General features: G+C 36.3%; 1 protein-coding gene across 3 annotated transcripts; it reads right to left on the bottom strand.

Moving 5' to 3' along the window:
* Nucleotides 1-8,598: 8,598 nt before the first annotated feature.
* LOC127078639 (uncharacterized) lies at nt 8,599-13,733 on the bottom strand. 3 transcript variants are annotated; one of them, XM_051019080.1, is made up of 5 exons: nt 13,255-13,733; nt 12,880-13,156; nt 10,607-10,726; nt 9,371-10,458; nt 8,599-9,095 (listed from the first exon to the last, which is right to left on the bottom strand). In XM_051019080.1, the coding sequence occupies exons 2-5, from the start codon at nt 13,147-13,149 to the stop codon at nt 9,050-9,052; spliced, it is 1,524 nt and encodes a 507-aa protein (XP_050875037.1). In that variant the 5' UTR covers nt 13,150-13,156; nt 13,255-13,733; the 3' UTR covers nt 8,599-9,049. The 3 variants fall into 3 exon arrangements, with proteins under 3 accessions (XP_050875037.1, XP_050875036.1, XP_050875038.1); XM_051019079.1 differs by having other exon boundaries at nt 13,267-13,733; XM_051019081.1 differs by having other exon boundaries at nt 13,517-13,733.
* Between the last annotated feature and the right edge of the window lie 4,862 nt (nt 13,734-18,595).

Genomic DNA, 18,595 nt, shown 5'->3' with positions numbered 1-18,595 from the left:
ACGGTGAATTTCAGTGTCATCATTGAGCAAGGAAGTCTCATACTTGTGTGTGTGAGAAAGGAAGTCTTAAGCTTGTGTGCTTGAGCAAGGAAATATCATACTTATGTGTGTGGGCAAGGAAGTCTTGAGCTTATGTGCTTGAGAAATAAAGTCTCAGACTTGTGTGTTTGAGCAAGAAAGTCTCTTGCTTGTGTGCTTGAGAAAATTGTAATTTTGTGCAATTATAAGGAAAATCTCTTGTAAGTTCAAGGGGACTGAACCACTCTCAAATTTTGAGAGGAACTAAGATAACTTTGTGTGTTGTTCTTCTTTCTTGCACTTTATATCCACTACTTATCTCTAACTAACTTAGATACTATAACATTGTGTTTAAAATCTGACTAAAGAGTTTTAAAAGAAAGAAAAAGGCAACATAATTCAACCCCCCCCCCTTCTTGTGTTCAGCATCCAGAATACTTGTCTTGAATGCAAATGTTATGTGTTGGTCAAAGGCCTCGGGACTCAATATTCCACGCGCGGTCAAAGGCTCAATAATACGAGTCCCGCTTATTCTACATGTTCCATCAAACTCAAGATATAAATACCTTCATAAAGCATTTTTAGGTACACAATCTATAATCTTCCTTTATATTATGGTTATGTCAAAACCTAAATTGACTTGAGCGTTGGAGTGTTAACCATGTAGATACCCCCTAGATCCATCGTATCGGAGATTAGCAACGTCGATTCAAGATCGACGCCGATTAACAATGTTGATTCAAGATCAACATTCCCGATCCAAAGAATATCGTTATCGCAACCTTCAATTACGGTGTCGCATCGCAAAATCATCGACGAAGCTTCATTCCATCAAAGCTTTCGTGATTTCGTCCATTTTTTATTTCAAAACGGAATAGTGTTAGTGGTAGTTTTTCTTTTTTAATTTTATCATTCGATTAATACTAAGTATGTATATTAAGACAAAATACATCATATTAAAAAAAACATGTTTTTAAAAGTGTTAAATATTTATTTTTAATAATAATATTATAGATAAACTGTTTTCTTGTCCTTGCAACCATAAATTTCTAAATTCCCCAATGTTGGTAGGTGAGGGATTACAAAAAAAAATTATGTTGTGAGGGAAACTTAGATTTATAAATTTAAAGTGTATTAAACATGAATCTTTAAAAATATTAAAGGTGAACTATTTCTATTTTAAAAAACGTTAACAAAGTTTTATCTTTTAAAATGGAACCTACAACAAAAAAATGGTGTGAATAATAAGTTACAAATCAGTCTTTTAAAGGTAAAGTTTAGTATTTTAATATTATAAAATATTAAATATGCAAATGATAATTTAATCTTGCATGATAAACATGCAAATTTTACATATTGAATTTAATAATTATGCTCGTGTGTGATTGAGAGTCCTTATCACTCAAATAAGTTTACATACTCTTTAATATATTACACATTATACATACTACGCAAATAATAATATAAATTAGAAAAAAACTTTAAATTTTTGTGAGAGCGTGCCCTACACATTGCTACATGTAGCTCCATGCCTGGGTGTCACTCTAGCTAAATGTATAGTTGCAAAAACTTTAAAATTTAGTATATAAAGCTACGGATTGAATAAAAAAATTGTCCTTGTCATTTTTATTTTTAATCGTTTAAAATTTCTTTTTAAAGAATAGTATTTTTAATATTTCCTTTCCATACTTTTGTTCCTTCTTATTAAAATCCTGTTATACACATGACAATTATTGTTTAAACTTATTTCGCTACGTGATAGAAAATATCAGGAGAATTATTCTTTAAAGTAAGTTTTTAGATGAATTAAAGTGAAATTGGTTATATTTAAAGGAACCAAAAACTTATTTAACCCTAAAACTATCTATATAAATGTTTTAGACTCTCGTTTGAGACTTGAATTTTTCTTAATAGTATCCACAGTATTCTTTTATCTAACATATATTTGTTTTTTATTAAGAAAATATATATGAATCATACCTCCTAGTTATTGTTGAGAACAAAGTTTTACATTAGTTAAAAATATGAAAATTTTAATATTTATAAATGAGAGAATCCGCGTATCTATTACCTTAAAGTTTTTTGTGAGTATGTGGTGTGTCTCTCACAAGATGTGAGCTCACAAAAGAAAATCCTCAAAGCAAAAATGTTCCCTCGTGTTGGCTCCCAAGTAGCTCCAACAGTGATATCATGAGTCTTTGGTTCGAGTGAAGGGACCGCCTCATTATATTGAAATTCCCTTTTGATAGTAGGTGGCCCTTTTGAAAAATGTCAACGGTTTTAAAAGTGTAAAAATAAATTTTGCTTGAGAGAGAGCATTGTGGATAGAAGTGTGAGTAGTGTGGAAAAGTCACACATCTGTTAAAAATGTGGAGACTTGAGCATTTGTAAATGAGAGAACTCACACATCTATCATCTTAAAATTTTGAGTGAGTATATGGTGTGTCTCTCACAATATGTGTTACTCACAAAGACTAGTCTCCAAAATGAAAATGTTCTCTTGTGTTGACCCTCGAGTAACCTCAACATTGGTATTATGAACATTTGGTTTGAGTGAAGAAATTGATTCACTTTTATCGAAATTCCTTACTATGTAGTAGGTGGCCCGTTGAAAAATGTCAACGACGAAACAAGTGTACCAAAAAATTTCCGCTTGAGAAACATTATGGATATACTTACACTTGAGAGAGTGTTGAGAATAACAAGTGTGAATAATATAGGAAAGTCTCATATTAGTTAGAAATGTGGAGATTTGAACATTTATAAATGAAAAAATCCACATACTTATCACCTTAAAATTTTGGATGAGTATGTGGTGTATCTATGATAAAAGATATTGCTCACAAAGGAAACATTATGGATAGACTTACACTTGAGAGAGTGTTGAGAATAACTGATAGAACCCAAACAAATGAGGAAGCACCACATCAGTAATTAATTCACTCAGCAACTAGTGGGGCCAAGCCGTTATTGATTTATTCTAGGAGAAAGGGCAGATTGGGAAATAGTGGCTAAGGTTGTTAGAGATGATATGACGTGTATCTGGGGGAGAGCATCACAGCATTTCTTTTCCTAGTTATAAGGATTCAGAGAGGGAATGGAGGGGGATCTTCGCATTTTGTCTGTTAGTGCATTGAGGATAGAGAGTATTGACTCTCTATTGAGGAGTCTAGCTCTTGGCAGATCTAGGGATTTGTAATTCCTTATTTTGTAATTATCAAGTGGTGTTGTGTACTGTGTTGGTACGTATCAAGTGGTCCGACCTACCGGATTCGAAGCAGCGGTACCAGTGGATGTCGGCGAAGAAAACCACGGCGGTAGCTTTAACGAGAATGGAGGCAAAGGTGACAGCGTTAGAAGGAGAGATCTCGGAAGTATGTTCTGCCTTGGAAAATTTCCAGGTAGAGGTGAAGGAGAATCACGTGAGTTTAATTGCGATGTTGGAAAAGTACTTGGGAAAGGCGGTAAGAAAGGAGAGCAGTGGGAGTGTGTTGAACAAAACTGTACCGGAGAACTTGGGGACATCGGAGAAGAAGATCGGAGAAGCTTCAAATGGTTCTCGCGCTGACTCCTTGACCGAGTTCCATCATTTAGCAAAGAAGGTGGAGCTTTCTTCGTTCGAGGGTGAAGATCCTGCCGGTTGGATTTCACGAGCAGAGGCTTACTTTCGGGTACAGGGTACCACGCCGGAAGTGAAAGTGAGTTTAGCCCAGTTATGTATGGAAGGACACACCATACACTTTTTCAACTCACTAGTTGAAGAAGATGAAGGCCTGACTTGGGAGACGTTGAAGGAAGCGTTACTTGAAAGGTACGGGGGACATGGCGATGGAGATGTGTAGGAGCAGTTGACTGAGCTGAAGCAAGAAGGATTTGTGGAAGAGTACATAACAGAGTTTGAATACTTAATCGCTCAAATTCCACGGTTACCAGAGAAGCAATTTCAAGGCTATTTTCTTCATGGGTTGCAATCGGAGATTAAAGGTAGAGTTAGGAGTCTGGCAACCATGGGAGATATGAGTAGAATTAAGTTGTTGTAAGTAACTCGTGTCGTAGAGAAGGAGGTAAAAGGGAAGAGTGGAATTGGACTCACCTGTGGGCCAAAAAATGGGCCTTACCGGGTTGGGTCACAGGTTGGAAGCAAGGGAGGGTCAGATTGGATTATGGTAAAAAATAGAGAAGGGGGTGCAAGTGGTAGTATGAGGAATGGGCCAAACAATGACAGGCAGGCCTAAGGTGACAAGAGGCGTGTTGGGCCTCGTGATAGAGGGTTTACACACCTCTCTTACAATGAACTTATGGATAGAAAGAAAAAAGGATTATGTTTCAAATGTAAAGGATCTTTTGGTCCTACCCATCAATGTCCAAACAAACACCTTAGAGTGTTAGTGGTGGATGATGAATGTGATGAGGAGGGAGAAGCCAGGGTGTTGGCTGTGGAGGTAGGTGAAGAGGAGGATAAGGAGCACGGAGAGATGAGCATATTGGATTTACATCATATAGCCCATGAAAATCATCAAACCATGAAGTTTCAAGGAACAATCATGGGGGTAGAAGTATTAATTTTGGTGGATAGTGGGGCATCTCACAACTTTATTTCACAAAGTTTAGTACACCATATGGATTGGCCCATTGAACAAACTCCACAAATGAAGGTTAAACTAGGGAATGAGGTCCAAATAGAAGCGCAAGGGAGGTGCAAAGAGCTAGAGATGTACATTTGAAGTTACAAACTAAGGTCGAATTTGCAATTATTTGAATTAGGGGGTATTGATGTGGTGTTGGGCGTTGAATGGTTAAAAACTTTGGGTGATACTATTATTAATTGGAAGCAACACACTATGAGTTTTGGGGAACAAGGGAAGTGGATAACACTTGGAAACAAAGAGGGGTGCAAAAAGCCATTGATTGCACTACAAAGTATTTTAGAGAAACCCAGGTCCAAGAAAGATGGGGAGGTGTGGAGAATTGAGGGGGTTGAGCCTAAGATGGTTTGTCAATTCGTTAGGTCTGAAATCCCAAACCCAGAGTTGGAGTGGGTGTCGGGTGAGTACGTGAACGTTTTCCAAACAACTTGTGAATCTGTGTTGTCGGAACACCAACACCGGGAGTTGGAGGAGGTGTTAGGTAAGTACGCTCACATTTTCCAAACGCCTTCGAGCCTACCACCCAGACAGAAGAAGGAGCACATTATCAATCTCATCGACGGACATGGAGCAGTGAATGTTCGTCCTTACCGCTACCCCTATCACCATAAAAATGAGATTGAAAGGCAAGTTAAAGAGATGTTGGCTGCCGGGATAATTTGTCATAGTACGAGTTCATTCTCTAGTCTCGTTATCTTGGTAAAAAAGAAGGACAACACATGGAGGATGTGCATTGATTACAGAGCACTTAATAAGGTAACCATTCCCGACAAATTCCCTATCCCTGTCATTGAAGAATTATTAGACGAGTTACATGGTGCGAAATTCTTTACTAAGCTAGATCTTAAGTCGGGCTACCACCAAGTAAGGGTGAAGGATTCTGATGTTGAGAAGACTGCATTCAGGACTCATGAAGGACACTATAAGTTCCTTGTAATTCATTTTGGGCTTACCAATGCCCCTTCGACGTTCCAAAAATCTCATGAACGATGTGTTTAGATCATTGCTCCGAAAGAGTGTATTGGTGTTTTTTGACGACATTCTTATCTATAGCCAAGACTAGGGAACTCATATGAAGCATCTTAAAGAGGTATTGGAGTTGTTATCTGCTCATAGTTTGGTGGTAAACAAGAAGAAGTGCAGTTTTGGCCAACAATCAGTGGAGTATTTAGGGCATGTAATCACAGGGAATGGAGTAGTTGTTGACCCTAATAAAGTGGTTGGTGTGCTTCAGTGGCCTTAACCCAAGAATGTTAAAGGAGTTAGAGGGTTTTTGGGGCTGACAGGTTATTATCGGAAGTTCATCAGGGATTATGGAAAAATTGCCAAACCTTTAATAGAATTAACTAAGAAAGATGGTTTTAAATGGAACGAGAATGCTCAAGCAGCGTTTGACACATTGAAGCAGAGGCTTACAACAACACCAGTGTTAGCGTTACCAGACTTTTCAAAAGAATTTTTTATTGAGTGTGATGCCTCAGGTACGGGCATAGGGGCTATTCTGATGCAAGACAAAAAACTGGTGGCTTACTTTAGCAAGGCTTTGGGAATCATAAATTTATCTAAGTCCGCATATGAGAAGGAGCTAATGGTTGTAGTGTTGGCAATCCAACATTGGAGGCCATATTTGTTAGGAAGGAAGTTTGTAGTATCGACGGATCAAAGAAGCCTCAAACAACTAATGCAGCAAAAAATAGTAACTGCAGAACAGCAAAATTGGGCTGCAAAGTTGATGGGTTATGATTTCGAGATTATTTATAAACAGGGCAAGCTCAACAAGGGTGCTGATGCGCTGTCTAGGGTGCATGAAGGCCGTGAATTGAATACTATAAACTCTCTAGTAACTTGGGCACAAGAAGAACAAATCAAAGCAGAGGTGTAAGAAGATGAGAAATTACAAAGGATCATTGCAGAGATTCAACAAGATCCTTCATCTTGGCATGGGTACAGTTATAGACAAGGGGTTCTTTTTTATGAAGACAGGTTGGTAATTTCCAACAAATCTCAACTCATTCCTACTATATTACAAGGGTTTCATTCTACACCACAAGGAGTGCACTAAGGATTCAACAAAACATATAGGAGAATGGCTGCAAATATATATTGGGTAGGTATGAAAAGCACTATACAAGAATTTGTTAGACAATGTGATATATGTCAAAGACAAAAATACATGGCATCATCTCCAGGTGGGTTGCTACAACCACTCCCTATTCTAGAACAGATATGGGAGGATATATCCCTAGAATTCATCACAGGTTTGCCTAAGTCCAAACAGTTTGAAGTTATATTGGTAGTAGTGGATAGATTATCTAAATATGCACACTTTATACCCTTGAAACATCCTTATACAGCCCAAAGTATAGCAGAAATTTTTTGTAAGGAAATAGTCAAATTACATGGCCTTCCTTTATCAATAGTAAGTGACAGGGACCCTATCTTCATGAGTAACTTCTGGAGGGAAATATTCAAGTTGCAAGGAACCAAACTCAAGATGAGTACAACCTATCATCCAGAATCTGATGGCCAAACAGAAGTGGTAAACAGATGTCAGAAACTTATCTGAGATGTTTTATAGCTGATCAGCCAAGGACTTGGGTGACATGGATTCATTGGGCTGAGTACTGGTATAACACTACTTACCATGCCTTAACAGGTAAGACACCATTTGAGGCGGTTTTTGGAAGACTTCCACCTCGACTGACAAGATGGGTGCAAGGCGAAACTAGAGTGGCCAGTGTGCAGCAGGACTTGATGGACAGAGATGAAGCTCTGAAATAATTAAAAGTTCAGTTAGTGAAGGCACAAGAGAGAATGAAGAGTCAGGTAGACAAGAAGAGAAGTGACAGAAGTTTTATGTGTGGGGAATGGGTGTTTGTCAAGCTTAGAGCCCACAGGCAGCAATCTGTAGTTACCAAAATTAATGCTAAACTAGCTGCCAAGTATTATGGCCCTTATCCAATAATAGAAAAAATATGAGCAGTGGCTTACAAACTCGAATTACCTGAAGGATCTAGAGTGCACCCTGTTTTCCATGTTTCCTTATTGAAGAAGGCATTGGAAAATTACCAAGAAGACATAGAACTCCCAGACCTGTTGGAAGAACAAGTAGAGGTTTATGAACCTGAAGCTGTACTTGCTACCCGGAAGGTGAAGCAGTATGGGGAAGAGGTGAAACAGTTACTAATTCATTTCATTGGAAGGGCAAGACTATGGAGGAAGCTACTTGGGAGGAGGAATTAATGATTAGAAGTCAGTTTCTGAAATTTGACCTTGAGGACAAGGTCTATTTTGATGGAGGAGGTATTGATAGAACCCAAACAAATGAGGAAGCACCACATCAGCAATTAATTCACTCAGCAACTAGTGGGGCCAAGCCGTTATTGGTTTATTCTAGGAGAAAGGGCAGATTAGAAAATAGTGGTTAAGGTTGTTAGAGATGATGTGACGTGTATTTGGGAGAGAGCATCACAACATTCCTTTTCCTAGTTATAAGGAGTCAGAGAGGGAATGGAGGGGGATCTTTGCATTTTGTCTATTAGTGCATTGAGGATAGAGAGTACTGACTCTCTATTGAGGAGCCTAGCTCTTGGCAGATCTAGGGATTTGTAATTCTTTATTTTGTATCTTGTTCCTTTATATATCCATATAATAAAGCTCTTTCTCTTAAATACTGTTATTATTATTACTATTATATTGTGTACTGTGTTGGTACGTATCAATAACAAGTGTGAATAATATAGGAAAGTCTCATATTAGTTAGAAATGTAGAGATTTGAACATTTATAAATGAAAAAATCCACATATTTATCACCTTAAAATTTTGGATGAGTATGTGGTGTATCTCTCACAAAAGATATTGCTCACAAAGGAAAGTCCCAAAGTAAAAATACCCATGTGTTAACCCCCGATTAGTCCCAACAATTATAGGATCTAGAAGTGTTAAATTTGAAAATTTTGAAATGATTAATCAACACCTCCGGACTGGATAGTAAACTCCGGACAAAATTCCTTCTGGACTGTATGATCCATGGAGGGTATTGAAAAATTATATATTGGGACCTAGTGGACCGATACCAGTCAATTGCAGCAATCATATTTTTACAGCAAATTTCTCCTAATATAGGTTTCCTGGTATATCAAATCAAACATTGAATGCCACTATCACCTCTAATTGGCGACAAATTTCTCACCAATAAAACGAGTAATAGGTTCATGTGCCGCACGTTTATGTACATATCAAACTGTATTACCAAGACTGAACATTTGGACATGTGCTTCAGTACAGAGAATGTGAATTTGCTGTGTTGCTGACAACACTCTTTGGTGTTGAATTAGAGTCATATTCTGTCCGCATAGATGGCTCATAGTACTTACTTTCCATTCTAATATGTTGACCACTGGGTATCACCTCTTGAATGGGGTCCAGACCTGGGGAACAGAAACCACATTAGGTATTATCAATATGCATTTCACATTAGCTAAATATGCTTGTTCAGCAAACAAATATAAATTTTTAAATTGACTTTCATGCTTTGATAAAGATGTGAGGTAACACCTTCCTTACAGGAACTCTTAAACACGGTTTCACTCAATGAATGAGTTAAGAGAATTAATAGTCCCTATATCAGATAAAGGTTGCAGATAAAATTTAAAGGATATTACGGATTGGAATATATTTAATCCAAAAAAAGTTTGAGACATACCCTTGAACAGAATATGTGGTGGATATAACATGTTCAGGAACATATGGAGATGCCGTAGCATGTGGTTGCATCACGACATTGGTATGGTTGATAGTCACCGAGGAACCGTAATCAGGTTGTAGATTTTGAGCTTCCTGATATGTGTGTTGAGGACCAAGAAATGATTGATCATAACTGCTGCTCACATTTGTTGCAGAGGAATAATAGTCAGGTTGCGGGTTTTGGATATTCTGATGAGTACTGTGAGGATCCCATGGCATTTGAGCATGACTGCTGCCCACATTGACCACTGAGAGGTCAACACCAGGTGGTGGTGAAGGATCTTGCAGTGATTGAGTATAACTGCTGCTCGACGTCATAGAAGAATGAAAATCAGGTGGCGGAAGTAAGACATTATGATTAAGACGTGCTTGTTGAGAATATTGCAGAGATTGATCGTGACTATTTCTACTACCCACAGTCACTGTAGAAGAATGAAATTGAGCCTGTGTATGGACGACATTAAGATGTTGATGTTGGTAATGTTGCAGGGATTGAGCATGATTTCTATCCATAGTCATCATGGAAGAATAAAATTCAGGTTGTGAATGTAAAACATTAAGCTGTGCACGCTGAGAATTTTGCATTGACTGAGCATGGCCACTGTCGTTTCTCAGGAATGAATGAAACTCAGGTTGCGGGTTAAGGAAATTCTCTTGTGCGTATTGAGGATATGGCAGTGATGGAGTATAACTGCTGACCGCCCTAGTTGCATAAGCTCCCTCTGGAGTATTAGTATATACTAGTGCAAGAATCTGATTCCTTGAAGCTTGGGATGGAACAGACTGACCGGCAACAGAATTGGCCCAGCCAGTAGGCTCCTCGAGTTTATTTAGATGTCTATGGCTCATCAGCTTAGGAGCGTGAGTAGGTAACATCCTAGACAAATATGAATCCCCGGAAAGAGATGCCCTTGGTGTCTGATGAAACACATCATTCCTTGGTGGAAGTTGCAACATTGAGGCAGAGTGTATTTCGTTCAAACCAGGATGTTTGGGTACAGTTGTTGGTACATCCAATGGGCGAAACATTTCTAATAGACTTCTTACCTGTAACATGATAACATAATCAAGACATAGTAGTAATATGAAAAGTCCTTTTACTCAAAGAAAGGGCGGAGCAAAGAATGGAAAAGCAGAAGATAGTAGTTGCAAGTAAAATCAATTTGCAATAGGTTAAATTTAAAATGAACCTTACCTGTCGAGTATTGAGTTCAGGATTAAACTTGTGAGAGTGATTCTGATAATTCTCTTTTATAGCATGTTTAAATTGATTCTCTGCCAAGGGCCAGCAGTCTTGGTAAATTTTGAAACTCACCTGAACAAAATAAAAAACATTGTTGACAGAGAGAAAATAAATACAATTATTAATATTACCCTATATAATATTTATGATATTTACAAGATACTATCAACTACAACTACTTATTTACATAATTTATAACATTCCTATTCAAGCTGGAGCATATAAACTATATGCACCATGTTTGTTACATATATAGTCTAATGAGGACCCATCAAAGACTTGGTGAAAACATCTGTGTATTGATCATTTGAATCAATAAAGCTAGTGGTGATGTCTCTAGATAAAATTAAAATCGTCTTGCTATAAAAATAACAATATATCACTTAACATGCTTTGATCTCTCACGAAATATTGAATCTGTGTAGTTAGTAGCGCAGATAGTGTAGCGGCCGACCTCCAAAACGCCATAGTAGTGTAGTGGGTATAGCACATCGAAATCTAAGAAAGTAATACAAATATTTTATATCATACACTTGTATTCGAAGGGACTTTCGACAATTTGCACTTAAAAATTAAATAAATGAAGCACCTTCTTCCCACGTTTCTGGTTCGGGTGATCTCTGCAATTACACCACCACAAACAATTATAGGCTTTATCTTTAACCAATGTGGGACTTGAGTTTTTCCCAATACACCCGCCTCACGCCCAACACTACTGGACTTGGTGCATGGATTCGTTTTTCCGGTACATCCCCTTACGCCCAACACAATTTGGCTTGGTGATTCACGTATTGTGTAGCACATGACTGACTTGAGGCACAGTCACGATTTAATTCAGAGTATTGAATTTGATGCACGAGCAAGAGAACTTGATTAGCACGAAATAGTGTCAGCTTTGTCTACAATTCTAAGTTCTTGAAATAATTGTTTAAACTATATGAGCTTACAAGTAGCTAATGTCATGGCTCGATATTTTGCTTCAGCGATTGACTACGCAACAATATTCTACTTCTTTATACTAGGAGATGAGGATGCCCCAATAAATATATACAACACCCAAAAGTGAATCTCATATTAGCCAGTATCTGATATCCCTCAGCATGTGGCCCTTATTTTCATAAGTCCTTTTCATGAAGTTGCCTTAATGTACTACAAGGAGCAAAGTATGCCTTCATGGAGCTTCCTTTACAATGTGAGTTCAGAAATTGACTAACCACGTAACACAAAAGGGGATGTGTGGGTGAGTGGTTGTGAGATGATTTAGTTCGCCTACCAATGATATGCCTCTTTATGGTTCTAATACAATCCTTGGATCGTCCACCCCTATCCCCAAGAAGTATCGAGGCTGGTTCTTGTCTTAAATTAGTGAGAAAATGTTTTATTAGAGCAAAATCACGATGAGCACTACCTATAATGCAATCAATATGCACAACCGTATAAATACAACTTGTGGGGGACCCTGAAGACCGAGTGATCGGCCTCACTTCAAGTCACACTGGAAAACAACTATATAATTTATATAATTTTGAAAAAAGGGAAATTTCATTATAATCAAGAAATAGTATAGCCGAGTTGGAAAACAACTATATAATTGGCATACAATGTATGCAGATAATGAATTGTTTCTTCTTGCCAATCACTGGAAGCGTGATTGATGCCACAAACAGTTGGGTGATGTTACCAACACCATTTGATAAACTATTGCTCATGCCAGAGGGTGTCAAGTCTATAGAGAGGTCAGATTTTTTCAGACAGCATTTGGGAATTGGGTTCTGGAAGGGAAGGTTTTGGAGGACCGAGTATATAATATTTTTAATCAATTTTAGAAGTATTTTACAACTTCTTTAATTTACAAATAAAAAAAGGCTTCCCCTCCCTTTTCCACCAAAGCCTTGTAGAGGGGTGACCTTGACAAGACAGGTCTATTGACCCCAGGGGTTGGCCTTGTTGGGGAAGGTTTGAATCCTAAGAATGTGTTTCTCTCAAGGTCTCGGGTTCGAATTCCACTGGGTGTTTACAATTTTTGGGTGTTTACAATTTTTGTGTTTGGTCAGTTCATAAATTGTTTTGCTCTTACTTTAAATGGACAATCAGTTAATAGACAGTGGGATTGGTCACCTTGAATTACTCGGGCACAAAGCTGGATACCAATGCTTTCAATGGAAAAAAACAAGTCTATTATTTCGAATATAGGAGTTTGAATCACCAATGGTTTAAAAGCTCACCTGAGCAGGGAACCTTCCCCCAAAAGCATACGGTTCTATATTTAGCATCCCGGTCGAGGTTGCTAAATATATACCATAGAGAAGCTTCACATCAGTGTCAAACAGAAAAAGATGCATGCCAGGATTGATCCTCTCCACAACATGCTTTCTCCCTGCAGGAAGCGCAAAAACCCGATATCGATAGCACTCTGGTTTCGTCATTTGATTGCACATGAAAATAAAGCCAGAAAGTTTATCCTCAGCGTCCATGCCCGCTTCTTCTGCTTCCATTGAATCACTGCAAGAGTTATCAAATCAACCAGTTCAACCATTGACAATTACTACTTAATATATCACACAAAATACAAAAAAAAAAAATACAAAAATGTTTATAACTGATTTTGCTACCATTGGACGACGGTTGAACAAACGAACCATGAATATTACTTCACTACTCAATGATACTATGATTACACCAAAAAGAAACCGTTCATCGTCATCCATGGAACTTGAAATCGTCAAAATAAGTAAATAAACATAACCTAGAAAATGCAGTTCACAACAAACCCCTTTCATGCGGAAAATTGAAATGAGCATTGGTAGGCAACACAGAAAGAAAGGAAGCGTTATGGAAAAAGGGAAAGTGCGACATTTTAACCTAGAAGAAAAATGAGAGAGAACAGAAGGTTTCGGTCTGTGTTGGAAGGAAGAGAGCTGAGGGATTCGTCCTCAATATGCTTCTTCAAAAGAAATGAAAAAGAAAAGAAAGAGACTCTTTGCGATGCATTGCCACGTCTGCGTGTAACCCCACGTATAATGACTCGTCACTATTTTTTTCTAAATCTTGGTACATGTCAAATCATAGCAATTGCATTGAATTTGCAAAAAAATCTCAATTTATACATGGTTCCATAGGTCTACGTGTTATGTATATAGATCCTGCCCATGGATTAAAAATGTGAAAGTTTTATTTGGCTATGTCATTCTATGAGCATTTTTCTTTTGGCGTTTGACATCAGCACTTTCTTTGGCCGCAACCACTTATTCGGAATTTAATTTGACCGCTAATAACTAACTAATGGCATATGTTGTTTTTTCTTATGTCGGTCATATTTTAATGGAAACTTGATGAGTCGATCCGCTCACGAATCTTGCCAAGCTATATCGGAAGTTATCCCACAATGACCGACTAATCTAAAGGTCTAACATTGTATAGATTGGTCCAACACATAATTGTTTATATCTAGCAGAACTTAAATTTGAGACTTTGAGATGAGTACATTCTCAAGATTCAAGTCTCAATTGTTAAAAACACTCGTCATTATTATTTTCAAATATAAAAACACATATTATCTCTCTTCAAAGTAAATGAATAAATTATTTTAATCTCAAGGACTGTTTTAGTGGTGGAGACTTGGATCTTAAGAGTGTGTTCCTCTCAATGTTTTAGGTTCGAATTTTATTAAGTACTAACAATTATTGTGTTGGGTCAATTCATATAAAACTTTGACTTTAAACGGGGCTCACAATCAGTGAATGGTGGAATTTGTCCTCTTGAATTAGTCGATCTCAATATTGGATAGTAAGATTTTATAAAATGAATAATGTTAAAAAAACACTAAAAAAAATTAATTATATTGAAAACCTATTTATAGTAAATTTATATTGACAAAAGCACTAAAAAATTAATTATATATTTTTATTTAAATCAGTGCGCAATTTTCAAGACAATGTTTCTTAATTTAGTATTTAACTTGTGCCCTAGAGGCACAAGTTAGCATTATCCTTAAAAATAAATAAATTATTTCACTATATCATTTTTAGATGACAAAAAGAGTTTTAATTTATATGTATCGTTAATGTAAAATAGTTTTACACCACCATCGCTTAATAATATTTCATTTCATCAAAATAACTCTAAAATTTAAGCGCGATTTAAGAAAATAAATCATTTATTAAATGATTGATTGTCAGTAAAAAAAATTATTTTACACGGTCCATGTCTTATTTTCTCTAAGAAAAACACTTTTTAAATAAAGAATAAACTTATTTAGAATCAATTTAATTTTTGATGGGTATGATAAGAGACGATAAAATAAATGTATTATTTTATTTTATTCTATTTTATGTCTTATATATAATAAAATGATAAAATATGATATATTAATTTTAAAGTTTATAAAAATATTATTTGAATATAACATAAAATAAGATAAAAAATTTAATTAATAATCTAATGTGATGCTCACGGCCAATATGTATGTGCTTGAAAATGCGATGCTCTTTTGAACTTTTTTTTAGATTGACTTTTTATTCTATATATTAAGTTGTATTAGTCATTTTCATGGCCTTCCCTTCACCACAGTAACCACGTATAAGAACTTGTTGCACATGTTTTACATGATGATATCCTCTTCAGGATTCATTCATTTGTTTCGTCAAAGCATCTAATTAAGCCTTCGTTTGTTTGTGACTAGCTAGCAAGATATTCTGAGTCCATTGATTCGTTTCCTTTTCTTCTAAATCATCTATCAAATAGTGTGTGGTATTCATTATGAGGCATATTCTCGATCAATATTTCAACATATGTGGCAGACTTAGTCAACATGATACCTTCAACAAAAGCATCAAATAGTAGTCTTGTGTCTCCATAAAGCACTTTTGTAAAGTATTGTACTTCTGCCAGATCATCAAGATTATGTGAAGGTCAAAGTTTAATCTTTAATTTGTATCTTTCCAATGTCTCATAGAGAAATCTAGTCTCTGCTTGATCAAACCCTGAAATGTCAGTCATATCCTGTCCATAAAAAATTTTATTGAGTACAATATCTCGAGAAACAATTTTTCAAGTTCGCCTATGCAGTTATTGTTCCACTCAGTAGTGTTTATACTTAGTCTTTAGCTCATCTTGTAAGGGTTAAGCCAAATAAGGGAAGTCTCTTTTGACTTTTACTTACTCCGATTAAATTGCAAAACATGTGCGTTGTCACATCTTGAAAAATACGATCTTACGAGTGTTCGCGCATTGTCGGAAATGGTTAAACAGAGTCGTCACCGAACTTTATTTATTCCAAATAAGGAAATGGAAAATACCGATAAAAACCTTAGAAGAAAAAGAAGATGGTCGTCGCAACCAAATTCGGATTCCGAAGTCGATTACGCAAGGGAAAGGTATTAGCACCCCCCACGTCTGTTGTACTCAATGGGAACCATTTAGTTAAAAAAATTATTGAATGTTAGCTTACGTCAATTCGTTTTCTTTGAGTGATAAAAGATTAAAAAGAAAAGAAAAGTGGTTGCAAAAAGTTTTTATTAGGGTGATTGACGAGATTGTGGGTCTCGCTCTTACGTATCCTCATGTACAATGAGAAATTCAAAGCAACGTGGTTCTACGTAGAAAACAACTTATTGGTTTGTTTGTTTTATTGAACGAGTGTTCAGGTCACACTCTAGCGGTTAAACATTGGCATGTATGCTCGTGGTAGGAGGCTTAAGAGCTTGTTTGTTTTGCGATAAAAAAGACTAAACAATGTTCTTTTTGAAAGGGTTTTCGATCACACGCGGCGAGAAAAATAGGTCTAATTTGTTGAGTGTTTTTTAGGAGAATGAAAAGTGTTCTATAGGACCAAGGCATGTGCCTCAGAGATGACTATTCGAGGTTTTCATGGAATGTGATACTCGAATGTTCCGTTTTCATTCGAAGTTTATAAAATTTGTTTGTGGACAACAAACGTTCGATAAGACCAAGTAGTGTGCCTCGGGCCGATTGTTCAAGGTTTTCATTGAATGAGAGACTCCAACGTTCCTCTTTTGTCCAATTTTGAATTAAGTGTTTTAGGACGAAAGAAAGAATAAGCGTTTATTCCAAGACGTATGCCTCGGGACTGATCATTTGAGGTTTTCATGGAATGTGAGACTCCAATGTTCCTCTTTTTTCTATTTTATTAAAAAAAGATTTTTAATATTACGTTGATTCGGATAAAGATTTGATTCACATCAATACGAAATTAATCGAAGTAAATGAGCTTTTGAAAAAGTCTATTGACGTTAGACCAAGGGTTTTAAAAATTCATTTGACATTGGATCAAAGATTTTTAACTTAAAAAATATATTTATTTATTACTATTAATAATTTATTTTATTTTATTATCTAATTAAACAAATAAACAAGTAATAATAATGAAATAAATATAATTATAAATGGAGTGCAAGAATAATATATGGGATTTTGTAATTATGAGGGAGAGATATAATGAAGCAAATAACAATTAAATAAGAAGGGTAATATTTAATTAACAAGATTAATTAATTAGGACTTGATTAAATCTATTAATTAAATTAATAAAAATTAATTATCGTAACTAATTTATTAAAGGAATTAATTCAATTATTAGTTAGATTAACTAATTTTAATTAACAAAATTAATCAATTAAAACAAAAATTAATTAATTAATTTGATAATAAAGAAAATACACAAAGATGGGGTGTTGGAAAAAAAAGCTTGTTGAATCAATGAATGGGTCAAGGTGTTGGCCCAAACACACAATGCATAGTTGGGAGTGCGTTGGAGATTAACAGTGTAGGTTGGAGCAAAAGGTTGATATGAGGTGAATTGAGCCTATGTCAGCCAAAATGAAATACATAAGTAGAACTGGGGGTGTACAGCAAGCTGTTTCAAGTGAATTAGGCATATGGTTCACAGGCCCAAATGAGACGTACATGGAAGGGTGCACTGAAGCAATTCCAGGCTGGTGTGAGGTTTAAAACGGATTGGGCCCAAACCATAGGAGATTCACAAAAACCCTAAGACATGTCCCCCGTCTCTAATTCATCATTGATATCTCTCTCTCTCTCTCTCTCTCTCTCTATATATATATATATATATATATATATATATATATATATATATATATATATATATATATATATATATATATATATATATATATATATATATATATATATATATATATATATATATATATATATATATAACTCTCTCTTCTCACTACCTCGCTGAAGATGACAATGTCGGCGGCCCAAGGTGGCTGCCACCGTCTTTTCCGGCAACCCTTGCCCAGAACTAAAACCAATCAAAGGTACCCCCTGCCTAACTTGTCACCCTCATCTCGAATCTGACTTCCAATAAACCAGAAACTCAACCAAGTTTTCGGATCAGAGGGTCAGTACCTCGAATCAAAACCTCACTAAATCACAAAAAGTCCAACACAAACCTAGTTCATTTTTCTCCCCTAAACGCGATTTCACAGTCAAATCATACGAATAATCATACAAACCCTCAGTCCTAAATCATAACTCTATCATATTTCAATAGATTTAGAGTTATTACAAACTATAGTTAGAAATGAAATGGCAAAATATAAGCTAAGCAAACAATTCAGCAGCACATCAACAAGAAAAAGAATAACAGAGGTCTACCAAGTTTTAAACACCCCATGTTCAACTCTAGTGCAACAAGATCATCAAACATGCTTATGGACAATAAATTTCACCTAGACTCGGGAACATATCTCACATTACATAGAATTAGGAGTGGCAAAATGGGCCTGACCCGTTAGGGATGCCCATTTTTTTCGTACTTTCGTGCGAGGTGGGTCAAGGATTTTGGTCGTCACCGTCTAATGTGCTCGGGCCTCCCGGACCCGTTTTTTGCAGGTTTTGCGTGGTACATTAACAAAATTTTATGCATTTTTAGGTCTATAAAGTGCAGTGCCC

Source organism: Lathyrus oleraceus, chromosome 5 (assembly GCF_024323335.1).
Source record: "Lathyrus oleraceus cultivar Zhongwan6 chromosome 5, CAAS_Psat_ZW6_1.0, whole genome shotgun sequence".
Lineage (NCBI taxonomy): Eukaryota > Viridiplantae > Streptophyta > Magnoliopsida > Fabales > Fabaceae > Lathyrus > Lathyrus oleraceus.
The sequence above is the reverse complement of the archived record's forward strand: the minus strand, read 5'-3'. Positions and strand labels throughout refer to the sequence as shown.

What these genes read in the sequence shown, in the direction of transcription:
- LOC127078639 (XM_051019080.1), bottom strand. Translation starts at nt 13,149, where the DNA reads ATGGAAGCAGAAGAAGCGGGCATGGACGCTGAGGATAAACTTTCTGGC. An exon ending in GGGGAAGGTTCCCTGCTCAG is followed by an intron (nt 10,727 to 12,879) that starts GTGAGCTTTTAA and finishes TATTTTGTTCAG; the next exon opens with GTGAGTTTCAAAATTTACCA. An exon ending in CTGAACTCAATACTCGACAG is followed by an intron (nt 10,459 to 10,606) that starts GTAAGGTTCATT and finishes ATCATGTTACAG; the next exon opens with GTAAGAAGTCTATTAGAAAT.